The sequence below is a fragment of the Dipodomys spectabilis genome, unplaced genomic scaffold (assembly GCF_019054845.1).
Source record: "Dipodomys spectabilis isolate Male_0828 unplaced genomic scaffold, ASM1905484v1 ptg000241l, whole genome shotgun sequence".
In the NCBI taxonomy this organism is placed as follows: Eukaryota; Metazoa; Chordata; class Mammalia; order Rodentia; family Heteromyidae; genus Dipodomys; species Dipodomys spectabilis.
Genome location: NW_024870918.1, coordinates 5,485,448 through 5,509,011, shown reverse-complemented (window position 1 = coordinate 5,509,011; position 23,564 = coordinate 5,485,448). Strand labels below are relative to the sequence as shown.

The following is a 23,564-nucleotide window of genomic DNA, read 5'->3' as shown; positions in this document are numbered from 1 at the left end:
ATTAAGATATTCTGGTCAGGTGCCAGTGGCTCAAGTCTGCAATCTTAGCTACTCAGGAGTCTTAAGACTTGAGAACTGCAGTTCAAAGCCAGACCAGGCAAAAAATCCATAAGACGCTTATCTCCAAATAAACTACCAAAAGAAGCGGAAAGTGGAGCTGTGGCTCAAGTGGTAGAACACCAATCTTGAGCAAAAAGAATTTCAGGGACAGTGCCCAGCCCCTGAGTTCAAGCCCCACCAGGATCAGCACACACATGCACACACACACACACACACACACACACACACACACACACACACACACACACACACACACACACACACACACACACACAGATATTCTGATAAAAGCAAGTTATAAAGAAATGAGTTAATTGCTAGTGAAAAAGGTTTTCAAATTATTTTTTATTAAGTCATTTTATATTTTCACACAAACACACACATATACACATGCACACCATTCTCTAAAGGAGTAAATAAAAAGCAGTAGTTTAGCATATTTGGTTGTATTCATACTACTCAAAACTTTACCCAATCAAGTATTATAAGGATCAATCAAAAGATTTATAAAAATTGTTGGATATGTGAGCATCAACATTTTTCAAGCCTGCTTTATAAAATAAGAGTGCAATTTCAATTCATGTGCTTGGTGATTTTCAAAGGTAGTTCAAAGGGAGAGAAAAGGTAGCATTTTCTTGTACCACAACATTAATTAATGCTGACTTACTCTGGGACTTTATAAAAGCTCCTTTGTGATCATATATGGTATAAATATTAAAAATTAATCCTCTTTCTATGAATAAAACATAGAGAATAATATTTGATTTTTTTCCAGAATCACTTGTTACCATGAAATACTGCATTCATTCTGAAGACATTCCCGGCACCTCACATTATTTATTTTACAAATACTTATGATATTTGAAATTTAAGAGGAAACCCACAAGATCTATTCTTTTTCTGTACATTCACTGAATGCAGATTGAAGAGCACTCATTCTGACTGTGCCCTTTATTTGTATTTTTAATGGCTACAACATAGCACATTTGTATTTTAACTGCTACCAAAATTAAGATGAATAATCTAGGCAAGACAAGTAGCCTGTACTTCGAGAAACAGTTGTCAAATGCAAGAAATAAAAGCCCTGAGTCAGAATTTTTTGCAAAAGAAATGAAAAGGGGTGCTTTAAAGTCATTTCATAACTTATGAAATGGTTAAGACTGTCCAGTATTCCTTTACTTGGTTTTCATTGTGACTGAAGAGAGGTACAGCTTCTGTCTAATTAATCCAACTCAGATCATTGCTTAATATTCAATTTCATTTAAATCTTCAGAATATCCTGATGACTGTTGAGGTGTATCTTCCATTTCTGTTAGAAAAGACAATTAGACAATCATGGCTTTGTTTAATTTTATTGTAGAAAAAGACTTAATTTTCATTACAATTTGAGTCTATGTTATATATTACAAAATCTTTTTTTTTAGTTGAGAGAGGTTTTCACCATATAATCCAGGCTGGCCTCAAATGTACTAAACAGGCTTTGAACTGATTATTCTCCTGCCTCAGCCTCCTAAGCCCTGGGAATACAGGTATGTACCACATTCCCAGATCTGCTATATATAATCAAACATATATTAATTGGAAAAAATTACCTGCACAAGGTCCTGGCTGAAATTTAATATCATCAATGGCAATATCACTTCTTATTGAAACTCCTCGGATGGCTTCAAAAATTATCTGAAAAGTAATAAAGCTTAAATTAAAAAATACAGTCACTCTAATAAAGCAATTCAGGCTTTGCTAGTCTAAAGCTTAGATAGTTCTTTGGGACTCCCTTTAAGAAAAAGGGTACGGGGCGGGGGGCGCAGGAAGTGTAGTTGTGGAGATGGGAGGGAAGGGATGGTAGGGGAAAAACAAAGGAGGATGCAACAATGCTTGATAAGAAATGTACTCATTACCTTGTTGATGCAATTGTAACTCCTCTGTACAGTATTTTCACAATAAAAAACTTATTTAAAAAAGGAAAAGGGTACAAAATTACAAATGTAAATGCAAACATTGAAGATAATATTTATTGGAAATTTCCAATAAATTCTACAGCATTGGAATTTCAGGTCCTTTTGTTTTTTCTTTTTTGATATCTCTTTAAGTAATTCCTCAGAAATTCTTACCTAAAAAAGAATTTCTAGTGGTGGCCTGGTTTTCCCTCTGCACTTAAATTCTGTTTTTCCAGCATTTCCCAGTGTCTACAGGGCAGCCGGAGAGACCTCAGGCTCCAATTTCTTTAAGCTCCCTATAGATCTACCATTAATACTGGGTGGAAAATGTTAATATGCCTGATAATACTTCTGAATGAACAGAAAAGCACAATAATTAAATTTACCAAAATAATGGCTCATTTATCATGTTAAATACCCTAACATCAAAAGCATAGCCCCAAGAGATGAGGAAATCAGTTTCATGCTTTAGAGTATGAGAAAACAATAACTGAGCAAATATTCTTATTTTAGGAAAAACAGATTCCCAGCTCCAGGGCTCTTCTAATAGTAGTTAATAAAATGTTGAATCCTCCCGAAGGTTTGTGAGTAATAAAAATTGTCCAGAGGATGTATTTGCCCCATTCATTGCTTGAGCAAATGACTTTCTTACTGGACTGGCTTATGATTTAAATTAAATAAAAAAGAAAGCCCTTAAACCAATTTCATGTAAGCCTCTCAGAATTAAATATAAATGGACTAATTTAATAAGTTTAGGAAGTTATCTGGAAATTAATGACTCAAAGAAACTTTGTTGACATGGCTAAATAAAAATTCTAAAGACATAACCTAAGATGGCTATGTCTCGGTGTCAACTTGTCTAGGGTAAGAGCTCCCCAGGTGGCTGGCTAAACGTGATTTCTGAGTGTGTGTGAGGCTCTTCCTGAGAAAGATTTGCATTTGAATCAGTATATTAAGTATGGAATATGTGTGGGGACATCTAATCTGTTGGAGCCCAGTTAGAATGAACAGGCAAAGACAAAGTAAATTCACTCCTCCTTCTGGAATTGGGATGCTCATCTTCTCCTCTTGGACATCAGAATTCTAAGCTCTGGGGCTTTCAGACTTACCCCAGTGACCTCCTCCAGGTTTTGGCCTTTGGTCTCAGACTAAAAATTAGAACCTTACTTCTTCAGTTTTCAAGCCTAAAAACGTAGACTAAATGTGCTATTGACTTTCCTGCTTCTCCACATTGTGGACAGCCTGTCATAGAAATTGTCAGCCTCTGTAATTGGGTGGACCAATTCCTATGACAAATTCCTTCTTACCCATCTATCAATCTATTCAACCCATTCATTCATCTAGCCATCCATCCAAAGTTGTCATTCTCTGTGATTCATCACAGCCATGAATATGAATCCAAATAAATGTCATGGAAATGTCCTAACACATCTAGATAGAAGAACATATAAGTACAGCTAGCAAACATTTGGTTTTCTGAACAACAACAAAAATCTGTTATTTTTCTTTTTTACTTCAGTGCATAGTGAAGTAGACAAAATCTGATGGAATTCAAGACCATCTATGATTTGACCAAACACTTGAGTTTAATCAACCTTCTCCTTTGAATTTCTTTAAAATTTTAGTGATGTAGTTTCCTTATTTTACTTACAGATATGTAGTACCATTTCTTCTCATTTTACATGGACAAGATGCATTTAGCTTATCTTCATGCTTTACAGCTAACCTTATCTATCCTGTGGCAGCTGATGAGCAAGTGCTTAGAATGAATGCAATTCATTCTACATTTACAGGGTACTATGGGATAGTCTGAAATTTCAAGAGAGACACAGGACTATTCAAAGCATATACTCTATTTTTACTTTATCTTCCATTACATTGCATTGAGTACATTAAAGATGTATTCAAGAAGATTCTAGAGAGAGTTGAAAGCAAACAAAATAAATCTGCAGATTTAGCATTTGACTTCATCTGTTCCTTCCAGAACAATCTTATTTTTAATGCTCAGAGCATATATACCTTGCACTACTAGATGAAGGTAACTTGAAAGTATTAATACTAGATTGACACATGTATGCCGGTGTGTGTGTTACTACATAAACACACACACACGCACACGCACACACACTGATGTCTGAAATCAGGATCTTTGCTGTGCAACTGCTCTATTGCTAGGCCATTCCTCGTTTGCACTGGTTATTTTGAGACAGTTTCTTGCTTTCTGTGTAATTATGTACTAGATGGCTATTCTATCTTATGGTAGCTGTGATAGCAGGTGTGTGCCACTATTCCCAGCTTCTTCCATCAAGATAGAGTCTTGTCAACTTTTTTGTCTAGACTAACAAAAAAAGCACAAACCAACCCATAGTTCTCTTGGTCTCACTTTCCAGCATGGCTCATCACTACACCTAGCTATTGGTTGAGAAAGGGTCTTGTGAACTTTTTGACCAGGCTTGTCTAAAACCCTGAGCACCACAATTTCAGCCTTCTGAATAGCTACAAGTATGAGTACGAGCGTGAGCCATTGTGCCTAGCTTGGTCAATATTTCTTTTTGGTATCGTCATTTTTATAGAGCTATGATTTTTGCTATGATTGAAAGCAAGCATCATGTAAAAAATCAGTGCAGAATGTCAAATGGGGGTGTGGTATCCAATCTGATCAAGTTGTGTAATGCCCCAATAGTTATATATGTACATTCTCCATATTTTTGGGTATTTAAATAGAGTTTGAACTCAACGCCTTGTGCTTGCTAGGCAGAAACTCTACCACTTGAGCCATACCCTCAGCCCTGTATTTTATTAGTACAAAACTGTGTGATCATTTAAGGATTAAATAATTTGTCCTTACATTTAAGGGTTTTTGTAGTAGTTGTGTGTGCCACCCCTGCAGCTTAAACTCAGAGCCCGAGCACTGTCCCTGAGCTCCTTTTCTCAAGGCTAGCACTCTAAAACTTGAGCCACAACTTCACATACTTCTAGCTTTTTTGGTGGTTAACTTGAGATAAGAGTCTTGCTGGATTTCCTGTGTAAGCTAGCTTTGACTTGCAATCCTCAGATCTCAGCCTCCTGAATAGCTAGAATTACAAGCATGAGCCACCAGTGCCCAGCTAAATATCATTTTTTGAAATAATATAATAAGTCTGGTAGCCATTTAGGACATAAATATAAAATGTTTGGTTCTAGCTACTTAATAAATGGAACAGGTAGCTTTGGTGCTAGGAAAATATTATCAACAAATAACCTATCCATGACCAAAAAGTTTGCAGATTTTGGTCTGAGCTAACTGCCCCACACATAAAAATTCCAATGTAAGGTAGAATAAATAGCAATAGGAGTGCTGTAAGTATTTCACTGAGCCAAAAATTTGCTCCTTTCAATTCTACATAAAAATCTAAGAAACCAAAGGGGAAAACACCTGAAAGCCGAAGGGAAAGAGTAATCAAGAAACCCAAAGGTTTTGATCAGTGAGTCAGATTCTGTTTAGCACCTTAATAAATCCCTCAGGAAGAAAATGATTAAAATCTCCCTATTTGATGAATTTCTTCCTCAAGAATAATCTGACAACCAAAATGTCTTCAGGAGGCCACCCACATATTTTCCTCATAGAGATCTGCCCCAAAACCATCTACACCTGCCCACCTTCACTGATGATGAACATACTTCCCAAGCTCCACCTCTCCTGTGAACTCCCACCTCAGGACTACTGGCATACCTACTGGCAAATGTACATCTATTTGATTTTCTAATAGACATGAAAGACAGCATATATTTGATGTTGAAGACATCTATTAATTGCCCTACTGTTCAAAAGGTCCTTACTCCTCCAAAACTACTCTTGTCTAGTGCTCCTCATGTCCATAATGAATATGTCAACTCATGGTGGCAGTTTCTTGGGCCCAAAACTTTAGGGTCACCTTGATTCTTCTCCTTATTTCAAACTAGACAGTCTATACCTAGGAATTCTGTGAGCTGCTGGTAACAACTCCCAGCCACTGTCTTGTCCACATCACTATTCCTTTTAGCAGGTTCAATAGCCCTTAAGTCTCCTTTTAGAGGGAGTGGTCATTTAAAAACATTAATCAGATCATAATACTTTGAAGCTATGCAATGTCTTATTATTTGGGGAATAAATTTTATACTCTTTACCATGCCTGCTAAAGTCTTTTATGACTATTTGTTTTGCTTTATCACCTGGTTGTTTGAACCTTTTCTTCTTCCTTAAATTAATATTATTTTAAATGTATACCCTAAACAGGGTAAAATGTGATATTTGATGTTTGGTGTATGTATACAATGCAGAATGAATAAATAAAATGATTAAGATATCCATTGCCTTGTTTATCATTTTTGTAGTGAGACATTTGAGATTCATTCTTAGTTTGTTTTTTTGTTTTTTTTTTTTTTTGTCGGTCATGGGGCTTGAACTCTGGGCTTGGGCGCTGTCCCTCAGCTCTTCAGCTCAAGGCAAGCGCTCTACCACTTGAGCTACAGCACCACTTCCGGTTTTCTAGTGCTTTATTGGAGATAGGAGTCTCATGGTCTTTCCTGCCCGGGCTGGCTTTGAACCGCGATTCTCAGATCTCAGCCTCCTGAGTAGCTAGGATTACAGGCGTGAGCCACCGGCACCCGGCTCTTAGTTATTTTTGGTGCCACTTCTGGGGCTTGAACTGTCATGGGCTCTATCCTTGACCTTTGTTGCTCAAGGCTAGCAAGCTACCACTTGAGCTACCTTTTCTGGTGCTTACTTGAAGATGACAGTCTCAAGAACTTTCCTGCCTGTGCTGGCTTTGAACTGTGAGCCTCATATCTCAGCCTCCTGAGTAACTAGGATTACAGGAGTGAGTCACAGGCTTCTGACTTCTCTTAATTTTGAAATATGTTAAACATTATTATTGACTATAATCATCCTATTGTTTAATAGATCTCAAAACTTATTCTATTTACCTGAAACCTTGTAGCCTTTGACCAACAACTCCACATTCCTTCCCTTCTCTGCACCTCCAGCCTTTACCTTCATTCTACTCTCTTTCTATGATTTCAACTTGATTTATTCATCTTGTAACATTATGTATTTTTGGCTTACATTTGAATCTCTCCTCTAGAATATGCATTTAGGAAAGTGAAGAATTTTAGGTCATGTTTATTGCAGAATCATTAGATTTATCATAACAAGAGGTCAAGAAGTTCATTAAAATGAGATATTTTTGCCTTAAACTCCAAGATCTCAGTCTAGATAATTGCTGTAGCTGTTTGTAATACTGATTCTTCCATGAGATCAGAAAACTGTGGGAAAGAATGTTTTTTGTCTGTTTGTTTTTGCTAGTCATGGGGCTTGAACTCTGGGCCTGGGCACTCTCCCTGGGCTCCTTTTGCTCATGGCTAGTGCTCTACCACTTGAACCACAGCACCACTTCTGGCTTTTTCTGTGATTAATTGGAAATAAGAGACTCAAGGAGTTTCCTTCAGACTGGCTTCAAACTGCGATCTTCAGATCTCAGCCTCCTGAGTAGCTAGGATTACAGTGTGAGCCACCAGCACTGGGCATTAAGGAATGGAATTTTTATGTCCCCTACTTATAATTCGGGACATTAGATTTTCACATGTAACTTCAATTGACCTCCACTCTAACCCGTGCTGTTAGCATGGCGGCCGTTATTTCCTCCTTTTGAAAATATTTAGACAATCTCAGACAGGATCACCAAGTGCTCATAACACCAAGGGAATGAGGACATTGTAGAACTTGTGTGGTAGGAGGCAGTGTAGAAGAGTGACTTACAAACTTCACAAGTAGGCAGTCTGGGTATGACTTCTTATTCAACTTCCACTTACTAGATAAACATGCACTTTTCCCCCTTTGTAGGATAGAGTTGTAAGATTAACTGAAAGAACCTATCTATGCACAGCTCTTCATGTTATACATAGCTGGCACACAGAAGATGACTAATCTCATATGCATGAATGTGTGCGCATTTTATTTGATATTAGGATGCTTTGGGCCAGTGAGCTCAGCCTTATCTTCTGTAGCCATTTGGAATTCTTGGGGGGACCCCCTAAGTCCAGAGAAGAAGAATCGTGTCTATTTCATGCTAAGCCAATGGGACCAAGTCTATTTCTCTTTCTGGCTGTGAGCTGAATATCTCAAGGGTTGTTCCATACCCCTTGAACCCAAACACCCTAGAATGCCACCCTCAGTCCTCTATAAAATTCAATCAGGCAAACTTACAAGTTACCTTGTAAGTGTCGTATGCTTAAGTCCTTTTGCCTGACTCCCAGAGCTTAGATGCTAAGAAGTTCCCTGTTCCTCAGAATTCAAATTTTAGAGCACCTGCCCCAGCATCACTTAAAAGTTTTAAAAAGCGATCGTTTCTGGCTCAGAGTGTAGCTTTACCAGCACAGCCCTTACCTGAGGTTAATTTCCAGAACTGACTAAATTTAAATGCTGGAAACCCTGTCCACAGAGTAGTCGATTCATTGAGTCTAGTACAGAGAACCTGTGTCTCTAATATGCATTAGAGTCAGCTAGGAGGGCTTTCTCGAACCAATTTCTGGAGCCTCAGAAATTCCTCCCTTGATTTTTCCAACTCATTTCTGAGGTGGGACCTGAGCATCTGTATCTCAGATGATTTTGGATTTCAGGTATTGTTGATGCTATGGACACATAGACTACACTTTGAAAATCATTTGATGAGGGCAGATGTATATATGCTGTGATAGCCTAGTAAAACAGAGGCATCATCTCTGAATGATGACCAATTACTTTTGTAGAAGAGCAGTACTGGTATTTGAACTCACAGTTTCATGCTAAGTAAATGCTCAGCCACCTAAGCCACATCACCAGCCCCCATTTACAGCATAAAGTTCCTAAGAAATCCACATTCCTTCTGTAATGGCCATTATATCAAAATTATTCATGGTACTATCTTGTTTATTTGTGCCAGTGGTAGAGCTTGAACTCAGGGCCTGGGCACTGTCCTTGAGCTTCTTTTGCTCACTCTACCATTTGAGCCATTGTAACTCCCCTTTCAGGTTTTTGGTAGTAAATGGAGATAACAGTCTCACAGACTTTTCTGTCCAGGCTGGCCTCAAACTGTGATCCTCAAATCTCAGGCTCCTGAATAGCTAGGATCACAGACATGAGCCACCAGTGCCCTGCTCTTTTTTTAAACTATATTTCTAGACACTGGTTAATGCACATCTTCCCTCTGTTACTTGTTCTTTAACGATGCTGCATCTTGGAGGACACTGCATCTCAGTCACCTGAGCTGCAATTGCTTCCCTTTTAATTTTGGTTGTGAGGTGACACAAAATAAAGCACTCATTTTGCATATATCTTCCTGGAAAGAACTGAACTTACCTGGGCAACCAGTGGCTCAAACTAGGGTGTGTTGGTTTAGGATGTTTACTAATTAGAAGAAAGGATGAGGAGGAAGCTGGGCTTTTAGTTGGAGGTCATGCTCCACAATTCTACAGACTAATTCCAAGAACAATAGTGAGTCTTCCCTGAGCTTCCTGGAGTTTTGGCTTAGGATAGGCTGGTGGAGTCAGTGGCAACTGCTGCTCTGTGGGCTAGAGTGGCTGCTCTGTCCCACCTCCAGAAATGATGGAAATCACCTAGGACAGAAATTTCCTAGTAGCACATGACAGGACACCAAGGGTGACCCAGAACTTGGGGTCAAGAACTCATTTTCTTTCACAGAGGTGTAACAAAACCCAACTTACCCTGGGCCATAAACACTCCTAAATAGAGACTTAAAATGAATGCCCTGAAAGCTGGGCTATATAACCCTAGCTACTCAGGAGGCTGAGACCTGATCACATTCAGAGCCAGCCTGAGGAGATAAGTCCATGAGACATTTATCTCCAATTAGCCACCAAAAGCCAGAAGGGCTCAAGTGGTAGAGTTCCAATCTTGAGTGAAAAAGCAAAGGAACAGCACCCAGAGCCTGAGTTCAAGACCCAGTACTGGAGAAAGAGAAAGAGAGAGAGAGGAGAGGGAGGGAGAAAGGAAGAGAGAGAGAGGGAGGGAGGGAGGGAGGGGGGATGAAGGGAGGAAGGAAGGAAGGAAGGAAGGAAGGAAGGAAGGAAGGAAGGAAGGAAGGAAGGAAGGAAGGAAGGAAAAAGTGGGAGAAAGCAGGCCCTTATAAGGATATGCATATGAGAAATGGTGGGTAAGAGATCCAGCTGCAACAACTAATTAGGCAATACTATATTTAGAAGAAAGGGAGGCTTCAATTTGAGGATTTGCAGGACAGAAGGAAATACACTTAACATTCCTAGCATACCAAGACAAAAATAGATACACTTTCATCACTGAATTACTCAGAAACCACTTTATGCATACACATTCAAAGCTTTCTCTCCCAGTTTAACTTTCCATTCACTGCTTAGATTAATTCACTGTAGAGGCTAATTATGTTTACTCTTAAACTAATCCCGCCTTTATCTCTGACCTTGGAAAGGGACCACATATTCTCTTTGATAACAAGAAAAGGAAGAATATCAGAAGTGGGTAGAGGAATGCCACCCCCTCCCTTCATCTTCTTTTCTGCTTACCTGGTATTGCCTTGTACAGCTGTATTCAACCAGAGCTCGTAGCCAGGAAACGCTCTGCTCCCCTCTTCTCCTCCATAATAGAGATGTGTCGCTTTCTTTTTCCTTTTTCAAATATACACTCAGCAGGCCGGTCCCAGCTCCGTACATGTGGTAGAAGAAAATCAAGCAGTGTTTTCCGGGGACCCCTCGCAGAGGCCTGGATGAGAGCTGGGCCTTTTGTCCATACACCATATGAGAAGCTTCAATGTACATGTAGTAACCTTGAGAGGAACGCAAAGCGGGTACATTTAAAAAGGTCACGAGTCACACTGGCTTCTGTCATGGTTTTCCTGAAAACGTGGGTGACTTGGCGGCGGTTCTGAGAAAGGGTTCTCAGGTATGATCCAAGGAAAATAGAAATGCTACAAGAATGGAAGCCAGAAAAGAATGTTTAATGATTTAATCATTCAGTTGAACAGGCAGGAGGAAATGAACATGCCAGTATTGTGTCACTGATGTGGTTATCACATCCGAACCTAGCTCACTAATACACGAGCAATATTGTGAAACTTCTGTCTGTCTGTGTCCCCTGAATTCATGTGTAGAAATGCCAACTTCCAAACATTATTAGGAGAAGGGGGAGAGGGGATATGTTCATGAGGGTATTGCCCCCATCCATAGGATTGTATCCTTATGAGGCTTCCAGAAGCTCCCTCATCTCCTCTGTCATGGGAGGTAGCCTGAGATAAGGACCACCCATGAGAAAGAGAGTCCTCCTCACATGAAATCTGCTAGTATCTAGAGCTTGGATTTCCTAGCCTCCTAGGAGAAATACGTTTCTGTTAGTTACAATCTGCCCAACCTATGATGTTTTGTTAGGGTAGCACAAACAAACTAGGACACAGCCTCACTCTAAAATCTATTCCGACCCTCGTTGTTGCTCAAGCTCCAAATGATAGTCACACACCCCACTCTCCTTTGCCAAACTATCTGAAATTCCTGGTGGTTCTACGTTTAAAAACACAACCAGAATCCAGTCAGTTCCTCCTTGCCCTGGTCCTAGCGACTCTAATTCCCCACTTGGCCTAACACGACAGCTTCCTGGTATTCTGTTTGTTCTTCCTTTTGAACTGTAGCTACCACGTTGGGTTGGGATTAGGCTATAGGGAGTGTCCTGCTATCCTCTGTGTAATTAGTAGTACAGTGAACGGAAACAATCGCTTAATACATGTTTACTTGAAACATAGTTGCTCCAGAAATAATTTTTAAGGTATCAAGCAAACTATTTGATGAGAGAAAGTAATTTTGTCACCTAGCTTTGGAGCTCTCGAAAGGCTCTGGTGAGCCTGAGCTAGCAGATCTGGGCTATAGTTGAAGCTCTAAGGAACCAGAAGTAGACTATTAGGGCCTGAAACATGTCTTTTCAGGATGAGGAGGAAGCAATGCATCTGTCATAAGTGACAGGTGATGTGAGAAGTATCTTTTGTTTAGTGATGATGGCAATGTACTCCTAATGATAACAATGAGTCCTGGGTCATTCTGAGGTCTCAGAATCCAAAAGAACTCTCAATCACCCGAGGATCATTGGATAGAACTCTTCCCTTCATGGATACAATGCACTGATTCATTTAGCCTTGAAAGGGAAAAGCATTACTCTATGCCACGCGCTTCCAGGCAGGGGAGGCTCTAACTAAACCAGGATGGCCACACAGCTTTCTCCATCTATCTCTGTGCTTTGGACCACACAGCTTCCATAGCCTCCTGCAGTTTCAGCTCATGCATCTCTGAGTCTCAGGTGTCAGGGCGAAGCTATTAGCTAAGGTTTCTGCTTCCAGAGATCTTTGTGTTTAGTATAACATATGAAAGGAAATCTACACTGCTTGACCTATAATTGTGCTGCTTTTGGAAGAGAGGGGTCACATCCAGGAGAATGGGAATGCTTTTCTGGGGACACTGATATCATTCTACTTTTCCCTCCCTCCCACCCTCCCCCCTCCCTCCCTCCCTCCCTCCCTCCCTCCCTCCCTCCCTTCCTCCCTCCCTTCCTTCCTTCCTTCCTTCCTTCCTTCCTTCCTTCCTTCCTTCCTTCCTTCCTTCCTTTTCTTCTTTCCTTCTGTTTCTCTCATTCTTTTTTTCTTTTTTCCTTCCTTCCCTCTCCTGCCTCCCTCCCTCTTTCCTTTCTTTCTTTCTTTCTATCTATCTATCTTTCTTTCTTTCTTTCTTTCCTTCTTTCTCTTTCTCTGTCTCTCTTTCTCCCTCCCTCCCCCCTCCCCCCCCTGCTCTGTCTCTTGCTTCTTGAAGTACTGAGGATTGAACTCTGGGCCTGGCACTTGCTAGACAAGCATCTACCACTTAAGCTACACCTTCAGCCCCTTTTTGTGTTGATCATTTTCAAGGTAGGGTCTCCATTCATGCCCAATTTGTGATCCTCCTACTTGTGGTTTCTCATTTCACTAGGGCCAATAGGTGGGTGACACATGCTTAGTGTTGGTTGAGATAGAGTCTTCTTGAACTTTTAGGCCCAGGATGGCCCTGATCTCTACCTCCCAAGTAGCTAAGATTTACAGGCTTAAGCCACCACTCCCAACTACTGATCTATCTACTTTTCTTCAACATTCTTGGCTTTGCAATTATTTTTGGGATACAGTATATTTTAAGGATATGTATATAAGGTAACCCTAATTTGGATCAATCTAGACCCATATGTGTTGTCAAAAATGATTTTTACCAAAAAAAGCAGCAGTATTTTCCCTTCTGATACATGAACCCATGATTTTTCTTTACTAGTCTTTTCGACTTGCACAGGATACTTCATTTCTCTAGTGAAGACCAGAGCTTCGTGGAGGGCTAGCCTGTGTTATGTGTGTTTGGAAAGCAGGAGAAGCCCCACGTTGACCATTTTTTGCCACATGACAGCTTTAAGCACTGTCTGTCTCAGCAAATAAAAGCTCTGGGTGGGAGCCAAAAAGCTGCCGCTTTGACTCTGCAGAGCAGCGCTGGTGATCTTGCTCATGGAGGATTCCAGTCTGTGGAAGGGATTATTAACTGGAGAAAACAAATTACTTTCTCTCTGTGGGTCATTGTTTAACATTCAAGATGGGGGTCCTCGCGGATCTACTGGGAGATCAGAGGCCCATCTGTTCTTTGCACAGCAACTGTGATGTGTAGACTCATAGACATACGCCATGTCCATAATCCTGAGCTGTGAAGCAGCTGTTCCTCCAGCTCATGTCTCTCTCACGCAGCCGCAGTGGCCCCCAGTGGCCTGTATAAGAGGCCATGAGGTTCAAATAGCTAGCTGCTATCACTAGGCAGGAAGAGAAATCTCCATTAGCCATGAAAAAAGCACATTGCCACAACTGCAAAAGATGTCTCTCTAAAATCACTCATTCCTGCTATGAAAAACTCTTCCTAATTATTTATGTACTTACTTATTTATTTTTGCAGAACTGAGGTTTGAACTCTGGGCTTCATGCTTTTTCTGCAGAAGCTGTACTGCTGAGCCATGCCTCTGGCCATTTTGAAACGTTTAAGTAATTTTTAAAGCTTATCATAAATGCAGTTTAGTGGATATAGAGTTAAAGAAGATGAACAACTTCTGTAGCTTCATATTGGTGATGGTCAGACAACAATGTGTATGTACTCATCACTGAGCTATCTATATGCTTAAAAATGTTTCAAATGGTAAATTTAGTTGAGTGCCTATAAGCCTAGCTACTCAGGAAGCTGAGATCTGAGGATCATAGTTTGAAGCAGCCTGGGCAGGAAAGTCTATGAGACTCTTTTATCCAATCAAACACACACACACACACACACACACACACACACACACACACACACACACACACAAGCCCAAACACCAAAGTAGAACTGTCTTAAGTGGTAGAGTGCCAGCCAGTCTTGAGGATAGCACTAAGATCCTGAGTTCAAGTCCTAGTACCAACACATACATCATTACACTCACATATATACATTTTATATAATATACCTTTTATCACATTTATTTAAAAAGCTTATCATAGAAACCTTCTCAGTGTAAGTAAGAAGAATCTGAAAGTATCAATGTCTAGAAGGACAAGAATAGTTATGGGAAGACTAAAGGACAGTGGAAATCTCGATAAACTCAAGCAAATTCATCAGAGGTCTGGAGTCTAGTGGGGTAACATGGTTGCATGCCAGGTGCCCTGCATCCCAACAACCAAAAGATAAAAACTCGAAGCAGAGTATAGATAAATCAGCTGTATGGCACATGAAACACATTGTTTTAAATTTCTTTTGTCTAACAGCATAATTCATAAAAATGTCATTCTTTGATAGTTTAATGTATTATTGATATTTCACACAAGAAGGGAGTACTCTTGGAAAAGAAGGATTTTCTACCTTGTTTTAGTAGTCTGTTGTAAGATAACTTAATTCCTGGAAACAAGGAAGATTTCTTTTTATTTTTTTGTCAGACATGGGGCTTGAACTCAGGGCGTAGGTACTGTCCCAGAGCTCTTTTGCTCAAGGCTACCACTCTGCCACTGAGCCACAGCACCAGTTCCAGTTTCCTCATGGTTACTTGGAGACAAGAGTCTCAAGGAATTTCCTACCTGGGCTGGCATTGAACCCACAATCCTCAGATCTCAGTTTCCTGAGTAGCTAGGATTACAGGCGTGAGCCACCAGTGCCCAGCGGAAGATTTCTTGAATCAGTAAATAGTGCCCCTCAGTGATAGGAAGCAATTGTGCCTCTTTCTTTTTTCTTTTCTTTTTTTGGGGGAGGGGGGGTGTCTGGTCGTGGGGCCTGAACTCTGGGTCTGGGCGCTGTCCCTCAGCTCTTCAGCTCAAGGCTAGCGCTCTACCACTTGAGCCACATGGTGCCTCTTTCTTGGTAATTGCTAAGAAAATGTTTCAGAGCTGCTTTTCTGGGAGGTACTAGAGTGAAGGAAGGAGGACTGGATGACAGACTATTCATGAGAACTAGGAATGGAGACATTTGAGAACAATTTTTTCCCCTTGGACTGAATAGGTATCTTGCTGATTTACTTATTCCATTGTTGGCCACAAACATCCCTATAAACTCCAAATCAATTAAAACAAATGTTTACCAAGAACTCTGACATCTGGGTCTCATATAATGTCAATAAAAATGCAATGTCCAATAAAATGCTGGGATATTTGTTAAGACTTGTCTCTATTGTCTTTGAAAATAAGTAGCTTGTGTGTCAGGAAACTTTCTGGTTTGTCAGGAGAGAGCTAAACAAGGAGTTCATGGCAGGAAATGAATACACAAATCCTAGAGGACAAATTTGGAAAACTCCTGGATGCAACACACTCTCCATTGGTCACAATGTTTTATTCTATTAATAGGAATTAAGTGGTGGGTCTATAATAGTTTTGAAGGGAGAGGGATAACTTTTTGTTATTTTAGTAGAACAACTTGTTCTGTGTTTCCCAAGCTTCAGTTACACAAATACTGTATTCATAGTTTTGTCTACTCCATTTAATACCTATGTTTAATATTTCTCTTCTAATAGTTCATATTTTATTGCTCAAGAAGGAACTTCAGATTAATATCAAAGCAGAAGACTGGCCACAAATGGTTGTGATGTGCTACTTACATGCTTTTCTTATTCATGCATAGTACTGTCAAATTTAAAATAAGTCATACTTTTATCACTTGAACTACCTTGTGAATATAACACAATTCGGGAAACATCGACTCCATCTTTCTATTAAATCTTTTGGTTTCTACTAAGTAATTTTTTTTACCAGTAGTCCTAGGGGCTGATTTTCTATTTTACTGAAACACAAATGACATAAAACAATGAGTCTGGGCAAGTAGGAAAAAGATAAACATCAAATTTTATAAAGGATTCACTAATTATAAAAATAAGAACATGACTCATTTCAGTGAACTTGATGTCAAATCTTTTCACAGAATTAATCCTCACAGCAATACTAAGAGATTAGCAGGGCACTAATGGTTTTGCATATGAAGAAACTGAGGCTCAGAGAGTTTATGTAATGCTATGCCAGGATTCTGTGAGGACAAAGGACAGAGGCAGATCACTGTTTATTGGTTCATCTCTCCATTAGATGATAGCATGTGACACACTCAGATTTGGCAAGGTTTTTCTGCACTGCCCCACAATAAGTCATAAACTATATCTCCTCTGGAATTACTACATATGGCAACATATTAATTCTGATGCACACAATAATATGGCATACTCATAGTACTGCCTTTCTGAGCATCTACATTAAATCTATAGTGACTGACCATATAAATGCAGTTGTCTATAAAAAGCAGATTTGTATGCCTCTCCCCCTTTTTTTTCTCCCCACATATGTGTTCTTCTAAGGATAAATGGTTAGACTTCAAGGATCCAAAGGGAAAAGGCAAGGTGCAAGTCTACAAGTATATCCTTTTAAACGCATAGAATGCATGAGTCCTATATTCACTAAGGCAAGGTACCGTGCAGACTCAGAGTTTGAATCTAGCATTTTCCTACTATATAGAATGAAAGGGTTGCCATTGTTATAGTCTTGCTTTATTTTGTTGCCTCTCTTTGAAAAGGAGACATAGAAAAGTTAGGTCCAAATATAATAAATAGCAACGTGTCAATTAGTGATTTCCTTTCTTGGGGGGATATAATTCTGTTGTTGCTTAGTCTGTATACTTAATCACAAGCAATGGTATTGTTACTACCTTAGGATCCCAAAAGATAATCATAAACTTCTCTTGAATGGATGGGTTCAAGCAATATTTAAAATACATGTGCTGCTTTCGTCCATCTATAATATCCTCTGTACCCCCAGCATTCTAAAAATCTATGAATTATTGTCCGTTTATTGAAGAAATTAAATTTTTCCTTATTTCAAAATGTCTTCCCTATTGAAAAGGAAATTTCAATGACATTCATCGAGGTAGCATTATATTTGGCTCAGTGGTAGAGCATTTGCTGAGCACGCACAGGGCCCTTGACTGGATTCTGGAAAGCAAAAAGGAAAGCAAAACAAAACAAAGACATAATAAAGAATCCCCTTAGGTGAGTTAAACCAGAATTTCTCCTCCTGATGTTATCTTAGCAATTTTCTGTGCACTGACTTCCACACGGTCCCTTGGCTTTATTTGTATATGGCTTTTAAAAAAATATCTTTAAGTAGTTATACAAAGGGGCTTCATTCCACATGTTTGTTTTTGAGTACAATGCATCTTGATCAATGTCACCCCTCCTCATGCTTCTCCCCCATCTCTCTTGGTTTGAAATTCCCACTGTCCTATGCTATATTTAAAGTTGAAGGAGAGAAATTACTCTCCCTTCCACTGCAAAATCACATTGCATTGGTCCTAGTACCTGCCCTAATAGACTTGAATAAAGTGTGCTTTGCTATGATGTGAAATGTATTGTTGAATTTTTTTCTTCAATACAATTGTCTCCAATATTTATTACTCAATATGGAGAGTTACAAAAAGAAAGACTAAATGACATAGTCTGTCAGGCAGTCTAAAGCCAAAGGCTGTATCTCTTCTTCCTCTTCTTCTTCCTCCTCTTCCTCCTCCTCCTTCCTCCTCCTCCTCCTCCTCCTCCTCCTCCTCCTCCTCCTCCTCCTCCTCCTCCTCCTCCTCCTCCTCCTCCTCCTCCTCTTCCTCCTCCTCCTCCTCCTCCTTCTTCTTCTTTATTTTGTGTGCCAGTTCTGGGACAGAGAAGAAAGCTAATCTTCTCTTGAGGCATTTGCCCAATTCTCAACTTCAAGAGGACAAGCAGCAAGAAGTTAAATGCAAAACAAAGTGGAGTTTCCAGTAATCTCTCCAGCTCAAGAGATAAAAAAATGTTTAGTCTAGGACATATGAAAAAGGTCAGTGCCTAATTAAATTCCAGAGTGTATTCTCAGAGAACGGGTGATAGACATAGAAACAAGAAGTACAATCCCATGTCAGGTTGGTGAGCTCTCTAGTAGTCTACTTGAGAATTGGTTGAATCCTCTCTGGAGGAAAACACTTTTAAGAAATAGGTGTAGGGGAAGCAGGTGATCCATATGTGCAGTGATGACACAGGACTGTAAAATCACTGAGTAATAACTTAATAATGTGAGTATTTAATAATAGAGTTGAGGGCTGGGGGTATAAGTACAGTAGTAGGCCGCTTTCCCTGTGTGTGGGGGGGGTTCAATGCTAGCTCTCTCTCTCCATACTATATATACACTATATAATCATATAGATTGTATATATACACATATGTATATATTAAAAGTGGATAAGCTGGAGAATAAAAATCTGTTAAATCTGTTAAAAGGCAAACAACTGGGGGGAATGAAGGGAGGGTTCAGCATGATGGAGCTACAAACTCTGAAAATCAGACCCTCTGAAAAGCAATGAGAATATTGGCCAAATCAATAGGAAAAGATCAAGATCAACTTTTTCCGAACTCTGGGAATTAACTAAAGGTTTGCAGCAACCCAAGAGTGTCTATTTAAGAAAGCAGATTGAATCTTGCTAAGCAGAATGACCTTTTCACTTGTGCTAGTCCTAGCCTATCTCTCTGTGACAGAATTGAAAACCACAAGCTCTATAACTAAGGCAGCTGTGAGAAACATTAGCCCAGAAGCCTCTGGAAGGGGCAAAATGGTGTGGAACTTCTTGAAAGCTCCATTCCTGGATAATTGGCATTATTTGACCCGTGTGGCAGCAAACCGAAGGGCTCTCTTCCCAGGGCTTGTCTTTGTTTAACCTGAAATGATATATTGATTCTGACATACACACAATAACCTGACATATTTATAGCTTAGCTTTTCTGAGCTTTTCTTTTTTATTTAAGGGACATGTATTGACTGACCATCTAATGCAGCTGTCTATAAAGCAGCTTTGTATTCCTGTCTCTCTGTCTCTGATTCTCTCTGTCTTTCTCTCTCCTCCCTGTATGTGCTCTCTCACATGGACTGACAAGCTTTAAGCACAGGGAGTGAAAAGACAGAATTGCCTCAGAGGCAACTTGATAGATACCTTATTTTGGGTTCAAGTTAAGTGCCTATCGCTTCCTGCCTTTGTTGTGGAGCCTTCAGGAGTCATTCCTGGCTTGAACCTTGAGACAATGAGTCCAAACTAATGTGAATAGAACCTAGAAATCAGGGAGGAGTGTGGAGCCAATGATGGGTATGTATCTCTGGAGAGAGAGAGAGAGAGAGAGAGAGAGAGAGCCTTTGGATAAATACTTCTCCTTTCTCCTCCTTTATGGTCCTGAGATTTACAACATGGTTTCCGAGATGTTCCCACATGAGTAAGCAACCAATTAGCTGTAGCTACGGACACGTCACTGATGAATCCTTGTATCAAATCTTCTCCTAGTCTTTGTTTTAAGGCCTTTGCCTTACACCCCTGCTCCTTGGAATAGCTCCAACATACTGCACGCATCCAAGTCTACTTTCTTGGGAATACTGGTTGACAGTATTCTGCAGGCCAACCAAGCATAATAACTTACCATTCCAGAAAACTGCCCTGTTGTTTAAGGGCTTTGTGTCTCACACCAGCTCTTTCCTCATCCTGAATTGCTTCCTCACTCCATTTCTGACTAACTCCAACTCGTTCTCCATCATACTCCCCATGAGAGCTAGCGCTGCCTTCAGTAAAGTTTTACTATCTCTAGAGCTTAATCCTCGTCACTTTGCTGGTTATAATTCTGGGCCCTTTGTTCCTTATTTGGTGCATAATGTATATCAAGTGCTCAGGAAATATGGAATGAGTCAAAACCTTAGAGGCCCAAGGGCTCTAACATTAGTGATCATTCCCAGTTCTAAGACATTTGAAGCTTCTTTTCTGAAACTGGTGTCTTTAACAAGCAAAAGTTGTCTTAAAAGTGTCTTTGAGGGTCTGGGAATGTGGCTTAGTGGTAGAGTGCTTGCCTAGCATGCACAAAGCCTTGGGTTCGATTCTTTAGTACCACATAAACAGAAAAAGCCAGAAGTGGAACTGTGGCTCAAGTGGTAGAGTGCTCACCTTGAGCAAGAGAAGCTCAGGGACAGTGTCCAGGCCCTGAGTTTGAGCCCCTTAACTGGCAAAAAAGATGTCTTTGCATAGGTAGCTCTTGGCACGTTGTGATCTGAGAGCCAATATAACAACTTCACTTAGCTCAACCATTAGACACCAAGGCAGGAAGAAGCCACTTCTCTCTCTGTTGAGGTTATACAATAGGTGCAGAAGATGCATTCCTAGAGTTGAATTCGCAGTATTGATCCCCAGATACTGGAACTAGCTTAAAAATATAGCTTCTTTCTGCTGATGAGTTTTTAATGAGACTCATGTATATCATTGGTTTAAGCATAGCCTTTTGAAGAGAAGACAATTCCCTCCTTGATGTGACATATGTTCATGGTGAGTTTATATTGCTATGTGAAAGTTGGTGATGCTTCCGCCATGGTCATTCTGGGTCACGTGTGAATTCTGAGTGCCGTGTAGGCTTGGAGACTGTGATGAAGTAGCATGGAACAAATTTGGTCATTATAGACAAGCACACTTGAGTGAAGCTCAGGCTCTACTTTACCAGTGGCTAGTGTGTAATGCAGGCAGGGCATTTCACCTCTCTGAACTTCTGCAATGGGGACCATCCACTTACTCTACAGGTAGTAGTAAGGCTGTAAAGAAAGATTCCCCACAATGCCTGCATGGGTGAAATATTCAATAAACGTTTGGCACTCTTATTATCTCTCCCACTGAAATGGCTATTAAAGTGATTTGAAGAACAGAAAACAATACCAGGTGCTGGTGGCTCATGCCTGTAATCCTAGTTACTCTGAGATCTTCGGCTCTTCGGTTCAACGCCAGTATGAGCAGGAAAGTCTGTGAGACTCTTATCTCCAATAAACCACCAGAAAAATGGAAGTGGTGCTGTGGATCATAGTGATAGAGCACTAGCCTTGAACAAAAAAGAGTTCAGGGACAGTGCCCAGACCCTGAGTTCAAACCTTATGACTGACCAAAAGAAAAAAAAAAAAAAGAAGAGCAAAAACAAAACATCTCCAACCCACTGCCTTACACCTGAGGGTAGCTTGGGTTCAGAATAGCAACATCTGTTTTCTCATTTGTGTGGTTGCACCTAGGAATAAAAAATTTATAACCTGTAAAAGACTTTATTTAGTTAGAAAAAACTAAAAGGTGTCTCAAGAAGCTTTCGGGAATTTGTATTAAAATTGGTAAAATGAAGAATGAAGAAGACAGACCACAGAAATAATTTGCTTTAAAAATTCAGCAGTCTGCTTTGTGCACCAGAGAGTTTCATCTAATGCATCAAATACTCCCTCAGAATAAATATTGAACACGTTAGGAAGGTTTTGCATTCAATGTTTGCTGTGAAGTTTCACCCCAGTCAGCTGAAACATCCTTTTAAGTTTTTCAAAGAGACAAAGCAAGCAAAGTACATTGTTCTCTTTAAACAAAGCTAACATATGATCTCATAATCCCAAAATAATCTAAGCAAAGGAGTTTAATTCTGAGTAATTTAATATCTACTGCATAGATTATTGTTAGATTTTTGTGGATAGGAGAAGGAAATAGGACATAGTCTACAAGTCAAACAACCCAAGGTCATAAAATTAATTTATCATGTAGACATAAAAAGCAAGACAAGGGCAGGCTGTCAGTCACTTTCAATGTTCGGTGCATTGCGCTAATCTCTGGGAAGAACTGTCTTATGGGTTGAAGTATGTCTCTCCAAATTATCTATGTTGAAGCCATAACTTTAGTGCTTCAGCATACAACTGTAGTTGGAGATAGGGCATTTAAAGAGTTAATGAAGTTACAGTGGGGTTAGTAGGGTGGGCCTTAATCCAATATGATGAATGCCATACGAAGAGATGTCAAGGCTACACTGGCACAGAGAAAAGGCAAGGTGAGGTAGAGAAGCCACAAGAAAACTATCTCACTGACATCCTGAATGTAGACTGCGTTCTGAAGGCGGGTAAATAGGTTAAATAATTTTCTCACTTTCGGAATGACAAAACAGAAACTTTCAGGTTATAAATGACGTTTCTAGAGTCTCGTACTCAGCGATACAAGAATTTTAGGATATTCCAAGTTCAAAGTACAGGGCCTGTTGCAATGTTGGCTTACAACAGACTTCTTGGCCTCTTCTGGATTCCTTCCTTCCGCTGTTCACCACTATGTTGCTCTTCCTGTCTTCCTTATCCAAAGCATTTTGTGAGCTTTTTAACTCTTAAGTCCAACACCCGCCCCCCCCCCCCCCCCCCCCGCCATACACCATGGCCACCTTTCATGATACTCATTAAAGTACTTCTTATTATGGCCTATTTAGTTACTATTGATATTCCCCCCCCCCAAATGCACATACATATCATATCTTAATTCCAGTGGACTCTAGCTAAAACTGACTTAGTATCAACATTACTGCTCTTAAAGTAAAACTGATTCCTTCCCACAATCCCATTTTGTAGATCTTGCTATACAAATGATTATTCTTTCATGTGCCAGCGAAAGTTTATCGATTCATTAATTCATTTATTCCTCTCATAGACCCTTTTTCATGTCTGTTATGTATAAGATGTAACGCTAAGTCCTGTGGGAATTCAGAGTGAGTTTTACAGTATCCTGCCTCAAAATGCTGCCAATCAGAGCTAATGAAGGTCAATGGTGGTATTTTGTTGGAATTCTTTCTTTACTCTGATTCAGTATCGAAAGTCTATGAGACACAGCTACTATTGTCACCCTCCTCCCATAATAGGAGATCTGTCTATGATTAAAGCCAATCCAGAAAAGCAAGCCCAGAGAAGTAAATTGAGTAAGATTGTTTCATAAGTGATGGTTTTATCCTCTGCATCCCTTTCTCTTTGGCAGTACTGGGATATGAACTCAGGGTCTTAAACTATCTAGACAGGTACTCTATTACTTGAACAGCCCTTTTGCTTTTGAGTTATTTTTTAGATAATGTCTCATGTGTTTGCTCAGGGTTGGACCATGAGCCTCCTACCTGTACTCCCCTTATAGCTGGAAGTACAGGCATACACAACCATGTTTGACTTGTTGGATGGAATCTTGCTAAGT

The 23,564-nt window shown here is 39.9% G+C and overlaps 1 protein-coding gene across 1 annotated transcript in view; it reads right to left on the bottom strand.

Moving 5' to 3' along the window:
- Positions 1 to 384: 384 nt before the first annotated feature.
- Mamdc2 (MAM domain containing 2) overlaps positions 385 to 23,564 on the bottom strand; it is a 144,664-nt gene continuing 121,484 nt past the window's right edge. The window contains exons 12-14 of the mRNA XM_042699356.1: positions 10,551 to 10,810; positions 1,653 to 1,737; positions 385 to 1,369 (exon numbers count right to left, since the gene is read on the bottom strand). Coding sequence (XP_042555290.1) covers positions 1,305 to 1,369; positions 1,653 to 1,737; positions 10,551 to 10,810 — 410 coding nt within the window. The 3' untranslated portion in view covers positions 385 to 1,304. The remainder of the gene's footprint in view (positions 1,370 to 1,652; positions 1,738 to 10,550; positions 10,811 to 23,564) is intronic.